We start from the raw sequence: 23,430 nt of genomic DNA on the forward strand, positions 1-23,430 counted from the left end.
CCTCTCTTCTTCTTCTTCTTCCACTCCTTTCTTCTTCTTCGTATCCTTCCTCTTCTTCTTCTTCTTCTTCTTCTTCTTCTTCTTCTTGTCCTTCTTCTTTTAGGGTTGTGTGGCAGAGAGTCCTAACTCCGCACTTGATAAAGACAATAAATTATTCTTCTTCCACTCCTCCTTTTCCTCTTTCTCGTTCTCATTCCTATTATTTTCTGCTAATTCCTCTCTCTTTCTCTTCCTATTTATCTTTCTATCCTATTTCCTTTTTCTACCCTGTTATTGGATAGGGCATATACATATTATTCTTCAAATTATTTTACTGGCGGTAAGCGATATTCGAATCAATACCCAGTTTTAACAAAATTGCAAAATATTATTTATTCCAAATACAATAAAATACAACATCGATAACGTAGAACAATATCCAACTTTTTAAAATATTATATATTCTTTGTAATGTCTATAATTATTTTAAATTACTTAATAATGTCAATAATATCATAAAAAATATATTTTAAGAAATTAAGCTAAGAAAGTAAGAATGTGAGTTTCTCTCTCCCTTCGAAGTTGATTTTCAAATCATGATAACAGGACTGTTGATCAAATTATGATTATCATTATAGGCTATCACTAAGAGAGATTTTTCCGTATTTGAATCAAGTAAGTACCTTATTAGTCAGTTATCTATTAATAGATTATTTACTTCGAGTGATATTGGCTTCGTTAAGTTTATGGCAGTCTTATCATAATCCCTAATAATGTCTATCATAATCCTTTCTATAATTTCCTCATGTTTTCATTACAATCCATGATCAACCTCTGCAATCCAATTCTTAAACATACCTGTCAAAAATAAATAAAAAATTGGGCGCTTATCAAATTTTACAAAGTAGAAACATTCACATTTGGAGTTGATTTGAATTCAAATTTCAAAACTTCAAACTATCCTCGGTCAGTCCAACCATTTTCATGCTCTCTTGCCATAGGCGCTTCGCTTTCTCCATGTCTTTAGCTTGAGGTGCCGGCTCTTTCACGTTGCAATCGCTGAAAATTATTTAAAAACATTTTATTAAAACTTTAAAAACATAATAATAGGGTAGAAGTTAAAATCAAAGAATCTCATAGTAAACTATGAGTCAAATGATGATGAGTCAAATCTCATCAACTATAGTCAAATGATGTAAATTATCGTAATTTATTATGGACTAGTGGGTAACCCGTGCTCCGCAAGGGCACAATTAACAAACTGGAAGCATGATGAATTGAAAGCTTGACAAACTGATAACTTGACTTGCTAAAGGTGTGGATCCGTCAAGTTGACACTGTTGCTGTATTGGCGATATCGCAATTCGAAAATAACATGAAATTGTGAAATAATACATCAAATTGAAGAATATACAATTCTACGTTCAGTATTAATTTTTCAATGCATTATTGTTGAAGAGTTATAGCCTAAGCTTTCTGTCGTGACTGACGAACCAACTAAACGATGTATTTTATTTATATTATGTACAATCACTTGCGTAAAGAATCAACAGCTCCAAACCTATAACTGTTGTTATTCCAATTTAAACAACACACAGTCCGAAAATATAGTGTAATGCAGCCGATTATTTGACATGAATTTTCACAATCCGAGAGCATCCATTGTTTAAAAATTAAAAGGTCGACGATGGTGAAAATTCATGATAAGTAAAATTGGAATGAAAAATGTAGTCTATGCCTCTTGGCAGTCGGTTCGAGGACGGGACCTGCAACTATCTACAGCAGATAATCGGGCCCGGCTCTACCACTCTGTTCCGAGACACCATTTTCCTGGTTCAGTGAGTTGCTAATATTATCAATTTCATTATTATATATTATTCATCGATTTTTTTTTATTAAAGGCAAGGTAATTATTATTCTATTGTTTATTTAAAAGTTTTATTAATATTTTATTTAAGTTTCCAGTTTCATTTTGAGTTTCAATTAAATTAAATCGATTATTAAGTTTTCCAATATATTATCTGTTTTGTTTATTCTTTTGAATTATAGTTCCTTTCTCATGAGTTAGATCAATTTAACCTCTCGCAAGCCAAGCGATTCCCCCATTGTAATAAATTGTTACCATAATGTCTAGGGTTGTTCTCACAACCCTATAATACCAGCTCAGTACAATACCATACATAATTTTTAGTATAATGTTTATTTGGACTGTAAATTTTTGTGATCTTTATAAAAGTGTTTTTCATAACCTCATTTGGACTATTTTTATCAAAATTAGGGAGAGGAACATTTTAAAGTGAACAATTTACACCACAATACCAAGAAAACAAACAATTTTTTAATCTAAATATATCAGTTGATATGGATATAATATAAAGAGAGAGATATCAACAATAAATAGTAATTAAAAATATCAGCAATCAGATTTTTAACTTAATTATGTGTAACGCTAGTTCGCCTCCATGGTGCACATTGGGTAACGCTAAATAGACTAGCAAATAATGGCGGTCAGACAAACTTATGTTCTCTTGAACACAACCGAAAACTACACAACATCTCAAAGAATTTGGAAATATAGTGTATATCTAGGCATTTGAGACTCATGAGCTATATATTTGTTGTGTATCTGCCATACGCTAAATAAATAAATAAATAAATAAATCCAAAATGTGAATGAACTTGTAAATTTAGAGCTGAAAAACTACACGCAACATTGTAGGTATAGATTTTAAATGACTTTTACCTGTAATACAGTCCGGTCTCATTGGCTGCTGCCTCGCTGAGAGCACAGTAAAGGGTTGTTTGCGCCCCCTGTTCGGGGGTTTTCAGCAGGAAATAGCCCAGAGTTCGCGCCAGCGTGCGAGCACCGGTGAAATAGACCTCGTCCAAGTGACGACCCAGCTCAGTTTTTACTACACCCGGGTGCACTGCGTATACATTCACTCCTTTACCTGCAACATTTATTTATTTATTCAATGATCACAAAACACAAATCATCAAAATGATTGGGGAAGGACCAACATTATTATCATTGATGATTCATTCAAAGCCAAAATAGATATTGCAGGCTAAAAAGAGAATAGTGCAAAGTCTATATGCAGGGCCACACAGGCATCAATAATTGAACGAGTGTTAGCGAGTTCCTACTTTTGCTCACTGAAGGCTGAATCGTTGTCTGTCTGTAAGTTTTACAACAACTTTAGAAATAATTGATCAATCAGCTTCAAATTTTTAACATATGTATCATATAGAACAATAGCATAAGTAGATATCCCATGGTATAGGGTGTTTATGTCGCAACTTTTACTGTTATCTCTAGCCGATAGTTCATGTAATACTTTCCCGTGAAGCTGTGTGACACTGGTAGTCTCTCATATTGTACCGTTCATACACTCTCACCCCAACAAAACAGTAGAATTCGACAATAACCAACAGTAATCGGCTTGAGATAACAGTAAAAGTTGCGACATAAACGCCCTATACCATGGGATATCTACTCACGCTATTGATTCTCTATGCATGTATTCTTCAAACCTTTTTACAGGTCAAGTTTGTGTTAGGCAATGAAATTGACTCACTCCTTCGTCCTTCTTCAGGATATAACAGATAACATTGAAAGTGCATAAGAGAAAAATTTGTTTTGATTTATCCATTTAGTCAGCTGAAGAATTATTCATTGCATGCAATCACAACAGTTTTTCCATTCATTCATTTACAAAATCAGCTGAGGCATTTGGGAGCTATCACACAGACAGACCTTCATGCGTTGACACATGATTTCAGCTGGTTAATATACAACATAATTTACAACTTTCACATCAACAAACTGATACGGGTTGAGATATAAATGTGCGGTTGTCGCCATCCATTTTATCTTGGAACTCTGTATCAAAATCATGTATTGCATGACCACCTTCTCATTTAAAAAAAAAATGAGTTTGGATTCATATGAGAGATAGAAATGTTGTAGCGACAGAGTAATTTTTCATTTCAAATAGGAGAATCCCCAATGAAATCTCCTGTCAAATTATACTACTTGTGAAAGGAGTATTTTGTTGTTTTCATAATTTTCACCAGCTCTGTATAGGAAATCAAATGTTGCGGGTTTTAAAGATTACAATACACCAGTAAGTTCTTGAGAGAGTTCTCCAACCCAGGGGTCACTAGTTTATTCATATATGAAAACATGGAATCAAACAGGGGTTATACAAGAATAAGAGCTCTGATGTTAATAGAAAAAATAAAATAATAAATACGGTATCAAAGTACAGTCTATGCTTTTCAATAATTTGACATAAACATATTGATTTTCCGGTTAATAAAGGCCCACTGTATAAATATAGGTCATTATTATGTAAGTATCCTACCTAATCTGGCATGTTTTCAATAAATTTAATGGATCAATTATTCTATTCATAATCTAAAAAATGATTCTATATCAGTCTTCCAAAGAATATCTAAAAATTCAATTAATAAAATGCATATATTAACTCAATGAGACGAGTTTTTGCAATAAATTGTAAACAGTTTTATGCTGTTTTTCAAATAGTTTTTTTATCAAGAATGCGGACCTCCATGTCTAGACTGATATGAGTTCATTAAATTCTATTGACCTTATCTATGCTGCTTTTGTACTGTACTTTGATTTCAAATTTATAGATTATTCTTCAATGAAATTTTATCAGCAGATTTGCAGTGCTCCCATTTACTCAAACTTTGTACAGTTTTATAATAATGGTTATGTAACTCTAATAATCAATTAGTGAAGATGCAAGTTTGGAATTGTGGCAGAAAGGCTTGAAAATTGTCATAGCTTTAATCTCATCAGCAAAAACAATAGGCTAGCATAAAATTCATCAATTTTAATATAATAGATGGGTTGTCTATATTGATAGATAGACCTGAACTGGACAAATAGGTAGCCTACCTATAGTGAGGTCCACGTAATAACGGCAGTGGAAAAGATAGGAGAACAGCTTTGCCGATTCTCTGCCTTGTTACTGCCTTCTATAAAGGCTAGCTGATACCGGTCTGATGTAATATTAACTGTTCATTCTCGTTTAAAATAATCAATCATATTTTATTCGTAAAGAAAATATATTTCCCAATGATTGAATAGTTAATAATTTTTCTTAATTTAGATGAAATATTTTGTTAATAATTATATTTCCACATTGTTTAAAAACTATCTCACAACGCTACGGAGCTAGAGAAGGATAGCACTATCTGCTTTGTCGAATGATAGACAAGCATCTCAGCCCCAATAATTTCAATCAAATACTGCCATTATAACGTGCGGACTTTACTGTAGCTTAAAATTCATCCGTGTAAATATAATATACATGTTTTGTATAGTACATTGACGGTAAGCCCAAACCAGACAAATAGGTACCTACCTAATGTGAATAGAATTAACACCTACAGCAGTACCATAAAACTTTTATAGTTTTATTACAATATAAATTGCATTAGTAGGTGATGTAAGAACGCTACTTATTATATCATGCCCTCTTGGAAATATCTTTAAAAATCTGGTGTGGCGCACTCACACAACTTTCCTTGCCGTTATGAAAATTGATCACCTGACGCTAGTGTTCCCGCGCATCTCAAGTCTACTATTCAAAGATTTGAGCCAGCTGGTGACAGGGCAATAACGCTGGAGACATACGAGGTCTGCTATCTCTTCATAGTGAATCATTTAATAGAATCAACAGTTGCCAACAGTTTGCAATTGGATAATCACATTTTCTCGAATTTCGAGCTTATTTTCAATTTTATGTGAAAATGTTACTGAACATTAATTGTAGAGATTTTCATGCTAAATCTTTTACACTTGGATTTTTTTGTTTAAATTGTATCTGAAGCCTGATAATTGAGGATTTAAAATCAAACTTTGCATAGATGGGGTGGAGCTCCTGAAATTTTTACAGATATGGGACTTGTGGCAGTTGATAGAGCTTATCAATGACTATTTTAGGTATAGATTTAATCAAAATCGTTGGAGCCGTTTTCGGGAAAATCGCGAAAAACCCTGTTTTTGACAACATTTTCGCCATTTTAGCCGCCATCTTGAATTGCATTTGATCGAAATTGTTCGTGTCGGATCCTTATATTGTGAGGACCTAAGTTCCAAATTTCAAGTCATTCCGTTAATTGGTAGATGAGATATCGTGTACACAGACGCACATACACTCACTCATACACACACACATACAGACCAATACCCAGAAACCACTTTTTTGGACTCAGGGGACCTTGAAACGTATAGAAATTTAGAAATTGGGATAGTAATTTTTTCGGAAAGCAATACTTTCCTTACCTATGGTAATAGGCAAGGAAGGAAAGTAAAATTCAGTACCGTAGTTAACTAGCTTTTTATTACTGTTGATGATTATTGAGATTTTATAAACTGTTGTTATATTTCAAATAATTGAGAAGATGGGAACTCATTACTGTTTATGAATTGAGATTCTTAGCAACTGTGTTGTTCAAATAATTGAGTACATGAAAACCCTTCCACCTCCAAGTCTTTCTCCTACTTTTTAAAAAAGTTGTGACAGTATGAAGGTGTTTTTCAAAATAATAGGTTCTTATAATTTGATAATGCCTACCTTGAAGACGTTCCGCCAGCTCTTTAGTGAAAAAACATTGGCCAGCTTGCTTTGTTGATAGGCAGCTAATGCACTGTAGGGTCTCTTCTCCAGTTTATATCGTCGAACTTTATGTAGCCTCCTGTCAAAAATTCAAAAAATCAAGTTTAAAAACACTCTAGAAACTTTATCTAAAACAAAAAACCCAAATAAAGATAGAAATATCTTACCACCTTATTTTGGGTTATTTCCCCAGTTTAGATCGTCGAACTTTATGTAGCCTCCTGTCAAAAATTAAGTTTAAAAACACACTAAAAACATTATCTAAAACACAAAAAACCAAATAAAGATGGAATATCTTACCACCTTATTTTTGTACTGGCTCTCATATATTTTATGATTCACAAATATGGAGGCATGCATTGAATGATACAAATATAACTACTTTTTCAAGTCTTTCATTAATTCAAAGTCGTGTATGATAAAAAAAAACTTACGCTGATGTGCAACTGACGACAAGTTAACGATTCTGGCCGGTTGTGACTCGATAATTTTTGGCAAAAGCAAAATGGTGAACAGAAAATGACCCAAATGGTTGACTCCAAACTGTGTTTCAAAGCCATCCTCGGTTTTGCCTTGAGGACACATCATCACACCTTCACATGGAAAAAAGACAATTTGAAATTATTATTTTTATTAGGTACTTATAAAGGTGGGTTTGCCTTGTGGATACATGATTACACCTATAACATGGAAGAAAGAGAGTCATTTGAAATAATTATTCAATTTCTACTTATCAAGGTGGTTATGGTTTGTGAATACATCATAATTATACCTTAACATGGAAAAACCAATTTGAAATTATTATTATATATCTAAATCCTTGTTAACACGAAAGTTGTCAACTGAGATACTGTAACAAGAAATTGCCGAAATATGTAACATTAACTTAAAAATGTTGACAACTTTTTGAAAAAAGATATTATAGTCCGTGAAAATTACTTCATACTTGGAGGAATATGCAGCGCAGAGAAATGGAGGGAGATCTGCCAATTACAGTGATAATAGAGTAATAGGTGGAAGCGCAGTTGCCAATTTTTCAATCGTCTGACCGCTTATTCAGACATGAAACTTCGCATGTGTAGCATGAGCACATGAACAGTCACTAGCAGTTGGAGCTGGCCGCTTCAAACGGCAACATCGCACCTCTGTATCCCTCGCTGTGTGCTTTCTCTGCTGCGCATGTCCATCCCAAGTAGGAAGTAAATTTGCGCGGACTATAGTGAACAATTTTGTTGCCAACACTCGCTGGTGGCTTAAAAATTTGAATATCATAATTTATTCTGTGAATTGCAATAATACATCTTGTCACAATAAGGTATATGTTGTTGCCAATCATTTCAATGATAGGATAAACTGATAAACCGTACGGTACTGCATTAGAATATATTTAATTCATAAAATAGTATTCTGATGATTTCCTAGGCTATCGACTGTGTTGGAAGCAGGAAAAACTGAATGAAACTGAATTATTATTTTAGAAAATTAGTGGTTCCCCTTTCTATATTTTTCACATAAGCACACTATAATATTGTCTTTTTTCACTTGATAATGACATCATATAGCCGCAACACGTGGTGACTAAAACTTTTAAAAAGGGTACAGTAGCCTACTTTGAATTTCTATTTTTATTCATATTTACAACTATATTAATTTTTATAAATACGAGTAGCCCTATAATAATATAATAGAAATATAATATAATATATATATATAATATAATAGTATAATATTCAAGTAGCCCTATTCAAATACATTATTGGAAAAGTTTTTTTTTTAATAGTAGTCTTACCAGCATTATTGATGAGTAGATGTATTTTCTGTTCAGTAGCCAAGATATCTTGTGCGCATGCTCTGATGGAGCTCAAAGAGTTCAAGTCTAGTTTCTTGATGACAACCTCTCCAATATTCTCTTCATCTTTCAGTTCGTCTTTGATCTCTTGGGCAGCCTCTTCGGCCCGCTTCAAGTCTCTGCAAGCCATTATCACTCTGGCACCTGAAAATATAGAAATAATAATTGATAAATTATTAGAAAGAAAGTAATAATAGTACAGGTATTATAAGTATAAGAATATAGAATTGATTTTTTTCTTTAGGGCTACTATTATAAATATATAAATAAAAATAGAAATCTAAGTACCCTTTAAATTTGTTAAGTCATAACATGTTTCGGCTACCTATATGATGTCATTATCAAACTAAATGAAACTTAATTAGTATTTTAGAAAATTACTGGTAGGTTACCCAAGTATTACTGATAGACTGCCACAAGTCCCATATCTGTAAAAATTTCAGGAGCTTTGCCCCATCTATGCAAAGTTTGATTTTAGATTCCCAATTATCAGGCTTCAGATACAATTTAAAAAAAAAAAATTAAGTGGAAGAGATTGAGCATGAAAAACTCTACAATTAATGTCCAGTAACATTTTCACCTGAAATTGAAAAAAAGCTCTAAATTCGAGAAAATGTGATTATTCAATAATTATTGCAAACTGTTGGCAACTGTTGATTCAAATAAATCATTCACTATGAAGAGATAGCACACATCGTGTGTCTCCAGCGTTATTGTCCTGTCACCAGCTGGCTCAGATCTTTGAATAGTAGACTTGAGATGCGCGTGAACACAGCGTCAGGTAAACAATTTTCATAACGGCAAGGAAAGTAGTGTGAGTGCGCTACACCAGATTTTTGACTTCGTGTTACCTTATCTGAATTTGGGAGAGGAATAGCACAAGCGGTCACCTTATTTTTTCTCTCATTTTGATGATGTAGGTACTTATTGTATGAATCAATAAAGAATGTTCTACCATACACATGCAATATTCTTCTTATCTTGTAAAGATTTGAATTGAATTATTTTGATAATAAATTAATAGTAATAATATCTTTTCTCAAGTTGGATAACAATTAATAAAATATAAAGATTAAGTTCATGGATTTACATAAAATATTATATTTACGGTATATAGGCTAGTCGTTATTCAACAATTAACTAATTATTAATAGATATAATGAATCTATTTTACGGTTGAATTATTAAATGTGTGATATTAAATTTTTCTTGTATAGGCCAATGTGTGTAATAATTTTTTATTATAATATATTGTGTACCATAATGATGAACATAACAATTAAAAATCAAAGTAGGTACCCCTTTATCATTTATTTTAATTTTCATACAACATTCTCATTTTTATGTTTATAGTGTGAATGAACAAAGAAAAAATACATTTTTTATTTTGTCCATTCACACATGAAAATGAATTGAAACATGTGTGAAAAATAAATCTATTTTGATTTTTAATTTTTATTCAGCCCTAAAACAAGAGAATGAATATAAAATTATACTAATACTGTAGTTCCAAATTGGGGAAAAGATATTATCTGTTGAATAAATTTCTCACTCACCAAGCCTGTAAAATTCCTTTGCTGTAATTTTTCCTATACCCGAATTCGATCCTGTTATTATAGCAGTTTTTCCATCCAAGCGAATTTTCTCCACGAATTTTCCACTCATCAACCCCATTTCGATAACAAATATCACTCAGAATTCTAAAATCAGAATTTTTCTACAAACTTAAAAGTAGTTTTTTTATATGAAACTGTTTCAAAATAATGGAAAATGAAATCCAACTTTTTACCAATAAATAGACGAACCAACTTTGATATAAACTCACAATTTTGAAATGAGAATGTTCGGACTATCAAGCTACTGTAACGAAAATAATAAGTTATCCACGTAGAGCATACAACTAAATATTTTAATCCACAACAGACAGTGATTAACAACAGCGATAAGAATAAATAAAATTGAACCAAACTTTCCGTTAACAGTAAAGAGAATTTACACTTGGACGAGTTTGAACTTTAAACACTGAATTTGTTTATCGCACAGAAGTATTTCAAACCGTTATCAGTGTAGACTGACAAGCTTTGTGCTGGCTTTACGGGAATGTAGCCATGTAGCCTACTCTGCTCTTCTAGAAAAAGATAGAAGCATAGAACGATGATTTGATTTTGTTTGCTCTGAAATCAGGAGCATTGTCATCAGCAGAGCAGACGATACCGTTAACTTTCTATCTTCATCTATCTACCTTGCTTTCTACTGACTATCCTTTTCCTGCATGATGTAGGTTATGATGATTTTACAACATGAACTTGAAACCGGTATTCTCTAGAAAAGAAGGAGAAGATGTTCACTTTCACTTGCTGAGAAATGTAAAGAATTTATAGCATACGCTTACTACTTTGAAGAAATGCTTAATAACAATTAGGAAGCAGCAAGTTTGGCTCATTTGTGGTAGGCTTATAGCGCTGCATGAACGAATGTTTGTTTATTCAATGCTTTTTGGATAAAATAATAGGTAATGAGAAATTCATATCATGGTATATGTAGGTATACGGTACGGGTTTCTTAACACTCAGATAATATTTTGAAAAAACGTGCTGCTGATACCCTTTGAATGGATGACTACTTTTGATGAGGAAACTTAATAAAAAATTGCTTTCAGGTGTTTCAAAACCCACCTATGAAGTTGTAGGTTTATCCATCTCTTATAATCAAATATGATATCCATTATCCTATCCAAAGCAGCTTTCATAGGGCACACTCAAAAAAAGAATACATACTTTTTGTATTCCAGCAGGCAATGAACATATAAAGAACTCGCTGAAAGAATTTTGAATAAAAAATCTCTCAATTATCAATTAATACAGTCTTAGGGAATAAATAATTACATACGGTACCTACATGGTAGCTTACCTCTATTGCTAATAGATTTCCTGTATTTCTAATGAATAAATAACTTATAACAATTGAAACGTTGCAATTTGTAGCCTATTCTTGGTTTTTAATATTTTTTTCAATTTTCAAGGGTACTATAATTCTATTTTATAAATACAAGTAAGTAGCCCTGAATTCATACATTTTAACTTATTGAAGGTTTCAGATTATCCTTTTTCAAGCATATATTCAATAAATTTGTCAACTTATTTCGTTTATCTATTTTGTTTAAAAAATTATGTTTATGTACTGTGATTATTATGTACCGTATGCTATAAATAGTAGGTAGCCTATAGTACAAAAATTCACCTACAATTCAAATATCCCGCGCTTCAGGAATACATAAAAAATACTTGGAGAAGAAGAGTGGATTTTAAAAATGATTATGATAATAGTAAGACATTTCAATTGTTATAATAGAAGGTCCTGATGAAAGTAAAATACAATTTATAATATTTATTGCTAATTAATTATAAAAAAGATGAAGACCCAGATTGAAATCAAGTTAGCAGGGATTTTCAAACAGCCGTTGATAGCAGTTTGTGTTTTTTGATTTGTCGTCTGTCGTGTGAAATTGGAGGCAAAGCATCTAATTTTTGAGAGATTTATTTGTCAAGATTTTTATTTAATTTGCCAGATAAACAAGACTTTAACTGGAATTTTAATGTTTATTTAATCTTTACATAGGTTTTTAGTGGTATGTCTTCCATTATTAAGTGTGCTTATTAGAACCAAATTCATGGACGGTTTTATAGGTTCTTGGTCTTAATATTTTGAATGTAAGTTTCTAACAGCCTAATCTATCATAGATAAATAGTTAAATAATGTGTCATGTTCTTATAAATACTGCTGAAAAACTCATATTTTTTACGTTTTACATCTGTGTAAATTTGTCTAGAAAAAGTACAATTTTTAATAGCTTACCTACAAATTTCTTATTGTTTGGCAACATACCTGAGACATAATATGACTATAAATTTTACTAAATTATTATAATAATCTAATTGCATAATACAGTAAATTTGATAAATTTATTGTTGAGTATTTATTTTGACGTCGGGAAGCTCAACTCAGCAAGCTGTTTATGGTTAATTGCTTGTGGTTATGGCCAAATTTTACTTTGAATAAACCACTTATCTATTATACCGTTATAAAAATATTAATAATATTCAGTTGGGTTAGGTATAGTGAGGTCTAAATTATAATGGCAATGGAGGAGGATAGGAGAACGGCGTTGCCGATTCTCTGGTTTTTATAGAAGATAGCTGGCACCGGTTTATCTGATTTAGGCCTATCATTAACTGTTCATTCTTGTTTAAAATAATCAATTACATCTTATTCGTCAAATAAATATATTATTAAAGGTTTCAATAAAAACTTTTTATAATTAAGAGTTAATATCTTGTTAATTATAGCTTAATTATTGTATTTCTACATTGTTAAAAAACAATCTAACAACGTTATGAAGCTAGAAAAGGATATAAAAACTTTTCATAATTAAGAGTTACTATCTTGTTAATTAACTTAATCATTATATTTCTACATTGTTAAAAACGATCTAGCAACGTTGTGGAGCTAGAAAAGGATAGCTTTATCTATTGATAGACAAGGATATCAACATCAACGTTTATCAAATAGTGGACCTCGTTTACATTATAACGTGGACCTTACTAGAGGCCCCATGTATACGAGTGTATACTTTAAATAGACGTGCTAAATTTAATTGAATACTTACTTCATATTTCTCTTCTTAGACATCACCAGATATCTGGTTTGACTGTGTCAGAAAGTGGATCTGACTTGGTCCTTGTCGTAGAGTTGACATATAAATTAAACTGTGTTAATAATATACATTTATTTACGTTTGTAAACTTGGTCAAACATATAAAAATATAAAACATTCAAGAGTAGTAATTTTTCAACTTTATCAAGATGGCCTTGTCTGTAGGCATCACATTAATTATCACTCGGCGTTCAGCTGATGTTTTTAGTGGCATCAAAGTATTCCTCCACTGAGTAGAATATTCTATTAACCAGTTCTTGATTTTTGTTCTGAAGCTCCTGTCGTCCAAGTTCTTCACACTGTTAGGTAAGGCGTTGTAAATCCTCAGGGCTAGTATTGGAAAACAATCCTTCTTCTTACTCAGCCTGCAGAAAGGGATGTCTATTTTCGCTTTTCCTCTGGTGTTGTAGAGGAGTGTATGTCTTCTCTTCTTGTGAGCAAGTGGAAATTATCGCTTGCGTGCAACAGGGAGAGCCAGATATATTGATTGTATACCTTGAGTATTCTCAGCTTGATGAAGATGGGTCGGCAGTGGTCCAAGTAGCCCGCCGAATCCAGGATCCTTAAAGCTTTCTTCTGCTGGAGCAGTACATCTTTACATCCTGGAGCATGTCCCCATAACTGAAGTCCATAGTTGTTGATATGGCTATGCAACATAGCGAAATACACCTCCACCAGATGCTTCCTGGAGATTAATGGCTTCAAACATCTCAGTAGGTACATCACTCTGACCAGTTTCAGACAGATGTTATCAATTTGGCTACTCCAACCAAGTTTAGCATCCAGTGTAAAACCCAGTATCTTTACTACTGTGAGATCGTCAAGCTGTTCCCGAATAAGATTGCATGTTGTCTCCTGGGTTTTGCTTTCATTAAGGTGCGTACAGATTTACGCGCCGCGAACATGAGCAATTCACTTTTAATCAGCTGATGCCAAACTTTTTATATTGTAAACTTATTATAATTGTAACTTTATAATTTTCATCTCAATTTTTATTTTTTGGTGCCATAACTGTTACTTCAAATAATCAAGTCTTATGTAAAATTTGATGAGGAATCCAATGAACCCGGAATCAATTCTGTAATTTTAATAGTTATTGAGATCTTTATAACACTGTTCACCAGGGGACCGTTTCTCGAAAGTCACAAATTACATAGTCACCTATGAATTTCAACAGGTGACTGGATTCATTAGTGAGACTAACTACAGGTATCTTTTATTAAAATTAATGTGTTCATTATTTTTTTTCAGTTCGAAGTAGCCTCATAAATTATCTTCTGGTGGATGAATAATCTGCAAAATGTCGGGTGATTCTACTTTTGGCATTTCTAATACAGAAGCTGCACTTTCCTCATCTAATAATTCAGGTAAACTAAATCATTTCCAATCATCTAATTGAAATGTGGGTTTATACTCTGTATATTCCATAATTTAGTTGCCTATACTTGCCTTCTATATTGGCATATTTTATAATATCATAGAGAAACAATAGCGTAAGTAGATATCCCATGGTATAGGGAATTTATGTCGCAACTTTTGCTGTTATCTCAAGCCGATTATTGTCGATTATTGTCAGTTTTTACTGTTTTGTTGGGGTGAGAGTGTATGAACTGCACAATTTGAGAGACTACCAGCGTCACACAGCTGCATGGGAAAAAACTACTTGAACTATCGGCTTGGGATAACAGTAAAAATTGCGACATAAACGCCCTATACCATGGGATATCTACTTATGCTATTGTTTCTCTATGATAATATGTGATGAGGTCCACGTTATGATGGCATTGGAAAAAGATAGGAGATCAACGTTGCCGATTTTCTGCCCAGCCACTGACTTCTATAAAAGATGATTCCGGTATATCTAAAAATCTAATTTTCTCAATTAAAAAAAATCTATAGTTTTTAAAGATTCAATAATAGATTTTCATAATTATATTCCCTCATTGTTATAAAACGATTTGGCCACGTTGCAGAGCAAGAAAAGGATAGCACTATTTGCTTTGTCGAATGATAGACACTGGTAGCAACACCAATAGCATCATTGATTACTGTATATTCTCGTATATTCTATTAGAATTATTTTTATTCAACGGTAATTAAATATTCTTCTTAGCTCTATCTTCAAGCCTTACTTGATTAAATCATCAACTTTTTTATTTATTATTTTTGTTTTTGAAAGAAAGAAAGGAACTTTATTTCGCCAAAATACAAAAATCACTTGAAAATATATTCAATTAGTAATACAATAATAATTGAAATATACTCGTACATACATAATCACAGAAATGAAAAGTACTTTATACGAAATAAAACACTGCATGCAAATGACCTTGATAACAAGTTCACGTCCGCAACTCCGCATTACAGAAGCATCATTGAACAGAAGAAGTTCTTTTAAGTAAGCATAAGTAATAAAACCAGAAAAAATAGAGAAAACAAAGTTTTACCATCTAAAATCCGGCTTAGCACTAACAGAAACACAAAAATCAACCCTCAATGAAGAAAAATAAATCACTTATATAAGTGAGGTACGGTTAGTCAGGTCAAAAATCCAGTGGTTTTAATAGTATTTTAATAGACATTTATGTAAATATATATATTCAACGATAATTAAATATTCTTCCTAGCTTTATCTTCAGACATTACTTAATTACATGATAAATTACTGTTCTTTGGATGAGAAATAAATCAATCCATTTTGCCACATTTAAAGTGAACGTATCACATTCTAGATGAAGCGGACGGAAGCGTTGACGATCTGTCGCAGAAGACCAATTCACAGTCAGACCTGTCGGCGGCCGAGGTAGCGAAATGGAGAGCGGATAATGAAAAACGGGTGAATAATCTGTTAGCGACCTTGTGGGACAGTAGTTTGGACCAGTCTGTGCCCGAATGGACGGGCAACAGTCGCGCGTCAAGATGGCGGCAACCGAGGAACCAAGATGGCGACGGTGCGGCGAGGTCGAGCGAGCACTTCAACGTGCCCGAGAACGATTCGATCGACGCCGTTGAAGAGGAAATACGCAGTCGTCGACGACCGTTCTCGAACGGCCAACGACGGAAATCGTCGGCTGCCGACGTGGCCGCTGCGTATAACGACAACACAACGGACGACGAAAACGTGTATAAGAAACCGCTCCCGTTCGCCCAACGTCGGCAGACCGCTAGGAAACCGTCAGTTCCCGATCCGAATGCTTTCAACGAAACGCACAGTTCCGTAGAGGAGGAGAGACCAGTGAGGCGGACTAGAGGAGGCTTTTCAAAACGACCCAAGTCGATTCCCAATCCGGAGTTCTTCGATTCGGCTACCATGGATGAGTCGGTGGTGGTCAAGGCCAAACCTAAGAGGTTCACGAGATCTGCCAGGCAGGTGACAGAGGCTAATATGAAAGCGTTTGAGGTATCCGATGACGAAGAGGAAGATGTTGGAGGAGAAGATGAGAGAGAAAAAGAAACTAGAGGGGCAGAAGATAATAAGGAAGGCAATAGAGCAACAGAAACAAGAGAAGGAGGAGAAGATAGAGAAGGAAAAGGAACCACAGAAGAAGACAAGGGAAAAGAAAATGCAGAACTAGAGGAAGGGAGTGAATTGGAAGAGGAAGGTAGGGTTGATAAAGCCGGAGAGGAATCGAGAAATTCAATGGATGAGTCGGATGAATCTGAGGCAGAAGAAGGAGGGGGCAATAAGAGTGTGTCTCTAGTGATCCAATCTGAGGGGGAAGTTGGGGGAGAGGATTCCCTAGATGAAGACGTTGACGAGGAGGGAGAAGAAGAGGAGAAACAGGTGGTGGGACGTGCAAAATCAGGGGTGAAAGGAGATCAGGATAAAGTTCAACAAAAAAATCTCGTGGTTGGTGGAGGTAGCTCCAACGAACAATCCAGTCTGCTTTTGGAATACCATTTGTCAACCGAAAACCAGAGTGTAAGCCACAATAAAAGCTCGGCGTCTTTGAAGAGCAGTGCTAGTATGACCATGGATATAACATTGGCATCCCGGCGTAGCAGAAGTAGGCGATTTACACAGCAGCGTTTAGAGATGGATAAAACTGGTGAAGGTGAACCGAATCTGGGGAAGATTTTGGACGGTTTAGATGTGATGAATATGTCGGCGAAAAATTTGTTGGAACCGATTGAAGGTGAAGTGTTGAGAATATCGCCTCTGAAGGAGATAGCTGTGTCAGTTAAGAACGACCGGTCCTTGAGAAGTCGAAATAACAGTGTTGTATCGGAAAAGAATAACATATCTTTGAGGAGCCGTGATGATAGTGGTGTTTCAGATAGGAACAATAGGTCTTTGAGAAGTGGGAATAAATCTAATAGTGGTGTTTCAAATGAGAATAACAAATCTTTGAGAAGTGGGAATAAACCGGTGGTAGAAAAAGAACTGAATAGTTCTGGGAAGTCAGGTAAAAAACGTAGTTCCGTAGCCAAAGAGCTGTTCAGCGATAGTAGTTCTGGGAAAGATACGTCTGGAAATAATTTAGATGGTTCTCAGAATCTGTTAGATGGCTCCGTACAACCTTTGGACCAACAAGACGATGGGGAAGTTGATAGGAGTGAGAGAGATGTAGGAGCCAATAGGAGTAGCGCTAACAGTCAAACAGAGAAGAAAGTGGATGAAGAACTGAAGAATGGAGATGGGGATCTGATGAATATGTCGTTGGCAAGTTTGAGAAATAGGATGCGTGGAGAGGCTGATAGAAGTAAGGTTGAAGATAATGGTTCAAAAGAGAATGGACGAAGAGGGGAGGATGTCAATGTGTCTCAAGTAGAGGGTTCAAAAGAAAGTTCCAAGGGTGGTGATGATATTGTGAATGATACACAGAGAGGAGAACGGAGGAGAGGTAAGAGGGGGAGAGAAGGTGTTAACAAAAATGCTACTCCGGAAGAAGAGAATAGGGGTGATGTGTCCATGGATGTAATCAATGATTCTCAGAGAGATGAAGGGGGTGTTGGTAACAGGAGTTTACGAAATAGGAGAGGGAGAAGAGATGCTAACAAGAGTGTAACTGAAAAAGACAGTGAAAAAGAGAATGTGGAAAATGGTGATGTTTCTATGAGAGGAAGAGGAGACGCTAACAATAGTGTAGCTGAGACAGACAGTACAAAAGAGAAAGGGGAAAATGGTGATGTTTCTAGGAGAGGAAGAGGAGACGCTAAGAAAAGTGTAGCTGAAATAGACAGTATAAAAGAGAATGTGGAAAATGGTGATGTTTCTAGGAGAGGAAGAGGAGACGCTAACAAAAGTGTAACTGAGACAGACAGTTCAAAAGAGAAAATGGGAAATGGTGATGTTTCTAGGAGAGGAAGAGGAGACGCTAACAAAAGTGTAGCTGAAAAAGACAGTTCAAAAGAGAATGTGAAAAGTGCTGATGCTTCTATGGAAGTTGATAATGATAATTCTAAACTGGATGAAGTGGATGGGGTTAACAGAGGTTTGAGAGACAGGTCGGCCGCTAAAAGACTGCTTAACACATCTGTAAATGAGGAACAGACTTCGAAACAACGCGGGAAGAGTGCTATCGATAGAGAAGGCTCGAAAGAGAATGGTGAAGATGTCCCCAAAACTTCTCTGAGAGAATCAAGTGGTAGAAGTTTGAGGAATAGATCACGAACAAAAGGGAAATCGAACGAAAGTTTGAATGAGGATCAGAGTCTTGATGACTCAATGAATTTTTCGGTTCATGATTCTCTGGGTTTTGTTACTAATGCCAAAAAGCGTGCCAGTCTGAATGTTTCTAAAGGAGATTTGTCGATTCAGGATGATACTGACTCGCCGATAGGAGTAAGCAGTAGGAGCTTGAGGGATAGATCGAGAAATAGTAATGATAAAGTTTCTCAAGGAAGTGCTGATTCAGATGATGTTAGAAGAATGGAGAGGTCTTCGAACGGAGTAAGAACGTACACTAGTGAGGAGATTGTTGGTTTCAAACAAGCCACTCAGGAGAACTCGCTAATGTACAACAGTTTGGATTCGATCCGCGTTGACCCCTTACAACTTCCTCAAACTGACGTCAACGCGTCAGCGATAGTCAACAACTCGTTGAATTCCACTAGAGCTGATCAGAACTCATCTAACCGAGGTTTAGACGAAATAATGCCGGCACCCAGGTCGCTACCGGCGCGTAAACGGCGTTTAGTGGCCCCAACCGGCGGTACACCGTCGTTTTCATTGGCCGCTCAGAAAAAGAAGAAGAAAACCGCGGAGGGAGAAAGTGACTCGATTGCTGCTTTGGTGGAGAGAGAGAAGGAGAACAATCAGCTGGCAGTGAACAGAAATGGCGAGGTTGTAGCCGCCAAAGTCAACTACAAGTGTCCCAAACTGAAGAAACCTGAGGTGTGGGTGACTCCACGTCTCTACAAATGGCTGATTGAGAAGATAGAACCCCGCTACAAGCTGCGGTCCCGTTTGAGAGCGGAGGAATTTGTGGATCTGTTGTGTTCTACGGTGAAAACGGTCATCAAAAAAGAAGAAAACTACGAGAAGGAGGTTGAGGACCTGAAGTATGAGATGGCGCGACTGAATATGGTGGAGAACTTGCACGAGTTTTTCATATTTATCTACGAGTATTTGCCTTGGCGCTTTCAGGATAAGTCTATACCTCTACCGCAGTCTTTTATTACGGGCAAGGTTGTCACCTACGAAAAAGGTACTCTTTATGATCCGATTTTGTAAAAACGTTCTAAAAAATTCTATTCACATGGATTGTATATTATAGACTACTTATATTATGTTTTACGTCATTCATGAATTTTATTTGAAAGAAAGTATTTGCGAAAATTGTCAGTCAAATTTCTGGTACAAAATAATGATGAATTTCTTCTAAAATAAAAGAAACTGAATTTTATTTCTTTCAAACGAATTCTACATATTTATATTGTAGTAAGTACCTTCAATATATGAAGATACCTTCAAATGTATGATCAGATTTTAGAGGATTCTCAGATTGTATTTTGAAATAGAATAATAGGATCACAGAATGTAAAATAGATTGAATCCAAAATAAGAATATGCTAAAACTAGTGCAACCTGATTTTGAGTTATGTTGATAAATAATAGCTGATTTTGTGTATTTGGAAGTACAGGTTATTTCTAAATGATGGACCCATTTTCAAAAATTGGTATTTATTAAAATAAAAATGCAAAATGGACAATCTTTATACCATTTGAAAGAGAAAGTTTCAAAGTTTTTTTTTAATACCTTACAAGTGTTGAATGTGGTCTCCGGCTGCTGCACGGCAAACATCTACGCGGTAGCTAAACTCGTCCCACACGCGAGAAAGCGTATCTGGTGTTATTGAGTGCACGGCAGCAGTGATACGGTTCCGCAGATCGTGCAGCAGCCGGAGACCACATTCAACACTTGTAAGGTATTAAAAAAAACTTTGAAGCTTTCTCTTTCCATCGGTATAAAGGTTGTCCATTTTGCATTCTTACTTTAATAAATACCAATTTTTGAAAATGGGTCCATCATTTAGAAAGACCTTGTAAAAACATAGGATCAGAGATTGTAGAATACGGTATATTGAATTTAAAATCAGAATTTAGTAAAAACTAGTGGCATCTGATTTTGTAAAGATCATTGGGAGAAAAAATGTTGGAAAGAACACAATTTTAGTATTCTATGTTTATAAAATGTTGAAAATTTATAGATTGCATAGAATTCCAACATACTTTATGCTCTATGATGTTACAAGTGGTCTCCAGTTTTAGTGGATTTACCACTCTTTATTTATAGGCGTGCTTAGAGGATTTTGTATTTCTCGTTCATATGCTTATGATTTTCTGTAGTGTTACTTCAAAAATACTCAAATTGTTTCTCAAATTAAAGTATGGAAACTATAATCGTATTTTATTACTTTTCTCGTAGAATACTGAGAGTGCTTTTCTATTTAGCTTTTATACTAATCTACCGTATTCAGACATGTACAAAATTCTAATTTTATATATTTCATACTGAATATATCAAGCTGACTTGAATTTATTTGCCAAAAACAAAATACAAAAAAGCTTTACAAAAAAATAAATTTAAGTATATGCTACTGCACTTAAACCAAGATACATACATTTATTTAATTAGATATAATAACGAAATGATATCCTTATTCATGATATTATAAATAATAGTTATAAAATGAAGATTTAATTTATGTTCACATGCATAAGTACAGTAGGTGAGGCAAAAACACCGGCAAAAGGAAGATTCCTTGTGCGCCAGTGTGAGTCGTAAATCAGTTTAATCAGGGATTTAATATATAAACTTGAATTTGGCGTATGAAGTGTTCGAAAATGTAATTTATAATATGAAATTGATTATTATTTAAAAGTCAACGATTGGAAATAATTCAAGTTCAGCCATGCCTCTATGGCTTATTAATTTAGAATGTTGTGTTTGTAATTTAGCTTAGAAAATTTGTTAATTATCAACTTTCTCATTAGAACTAGCAACTTTTATAATTATAACTATAATCCTACATATAGTATCTTTCATATAGGCTATTATTCATTCTTGAATTTTAATGTTGTAACTGTATATTCCTATACGTTCATTTTATGCATGCCTATTAATTTTTAAGGGTTTCTAAATCTTTTAAGCACCTTTTTCAAATTTTCAAGATTTGTAAATATACAGTATTATTTTCAAATTGTACGGTATTTATCTTATTGAAATAAACCTCTTATTAACCTATAGAGGTTCATATGATTGCCAGCTTTCCTTATTAATTATGTTAAATATATTCTCATTCAATAAATGCTAATAGTTAGAAATAAATATACCGTAGTAGGAAACTAACATAATAATATTAGTTGTTTCTAATTTTTTTTTTAAATTCTAGCTTCATTCAAAATTTAGACTTTTTGAATAATATTATTAAGTTAATGTTCTAGATTTTTGATTTTAGACTCTAATAGTATTTATTTTATTTTATTCACAATTTGCTCGTTTATCTGAGTATTGAAGAGCGTGAATTGTATTTTGAAAAGTGTGACATAACCAACATTTTGATTTGGACAGTATACAGTAGTATGAATTGGAAATGGGACAGTTTTGGGCATGAGCCTGTAGTGATTTTCCTCATGTTAAGTATTTGTACACAATGTGATAAATATTTAGATTGTGTATTTTAGGTTTCTAGATTTATTTATCATTGTGAAATTTACGCTTTAAAGTAAGTGGATTTCGTGGAAAAGCATATCATACTAGTCAAGTTTCGTTTCCACCGCCTTCTGTATCAGATATTTGTGATCAAGTCATCATCCCGGTACATCCATAGAGAAAAAATAGCTTACTAAGATATCCAATGGTATAGGGCGTTTATGTACCAAAATGTCACTGATTGTTCAAGCCGATTACTGTCGATTATTAGGGCCAAGCCACATGAGGTGTGTTCCGGACAAGACCAGGAAGCTCTCCTATTGGGATGTCGTTCGGGAATCAGCTGATAATCAGAGCTTCCTGCCCTGCCGACCCGTTTGAAAAAATCTCCTCATGTGGCGTGGCCCTTTCTTTCTTGGCAGGCTGAGAGTGTAGGAACGGCACAGTATGAGAGACTACCAGCATCAAATATCTTCACGTAAAAACAACTATCGGATTGAGCAAACAGTGAAATTTGGAACAAACAAAACGCCCTATACCATGAGATTCATTCTTATGCTACCTTTTGTATAATATGGTATATTTTATTTATATCTATCTTCTAATATTGATTGTTGATCCTTGTTTTAATAATTACCAATTCTATTCATATACAGTGTAAGACATATGTATGGGAACCCTTCAATAAATTGGAGACTGTTGTAGGTATAATACTGTAACTTTCAGGATAAGTTATTGGTCAAATACTCTACCTTTTGACGTACAAATTAATTTCAACGATTCAACCCCTCATAAGGGGGGGATGTAACTCAATTATTTTAAATGTAAACACCCATTGTGTGGTACATCATTTTAAAGGCCTTTTTAAACCAAAAACATGGCATCAATAGAGAAGTTCTATGATGCTTGTATCCAAAATGGCGGCTGATTGAAGTTTTAGTTTTTAAAAAATGAGGGGTTGTACCTCAAATTATTAAATGTAAACGCCCATTGTGTGGTACATCATTTTGAAGGTCTTTTCAAAACAAGAAAGAATGACGTCGATAAAAATGTTTTATGATACTTGTATCCAAAATGGCGACAGATTGAAGTTTTAGTTTTTATTTGAAACTTCAATCATCCGCCATTTTGGATACA

At 34.2% G+C, this 23,430-nt stretch overlaps 1 protein-coding gene and 1 pseudogene across 1 annotated transcript; one reads left to right on the top strand and one right to left on the bottom strand.

The window, feature by feature from the left end:
• Positions 1-346: 346 nt before the first annotated feature.
• LOC111054834 lies at positions 347-10,586 on the bottom strand (annotated as a pseudogene).
• A 1,370-nt stretch (positions 10,587-11,956) lies between these two features.
• Positions 11,957-21,610, top strand: LOC120348709 (E3 ubiquitin-protein ligase RBBP6-like). Its single transcript, XM_039433294.1, has 3 exons — positions 11,957-12,191; positions 14,447-14,562; positions 15,928-21,610. The coding sequence occupies exons 2-3, from the start codon at positions 14,496-14,498 to the stop codon at positions 19,869-19,871; spliced, it is 4,011 nt and encodes a 1,336-aa protein (XP_039289228.1). The 5' UTR covers positions 11,957-12,191; positions 14,447-14,495; the 3' UTR covers positions 19,872-21,610.
• The last annotated feature ends 1,820 nt before the right edge of the window (positions 21,611-23,430 follow it).

The sequence above is a fragment of the Nilaparvata lugens genome, chromosome 7, assembly GCF_014356525.2.
Source record: "Nilaparvata lugens isolate BPH chromosome 7, ASM1435652v1, whole genome shotgun sequence".
In the NCBI taxonomy this organism is placed as follows: domain Eukaryota; kingdom Metazoa; phylum Arthropoda; class Insecta; order Hemiptera; family Delphacidae; genus Nilaparvata; species Nilaparvata lugens.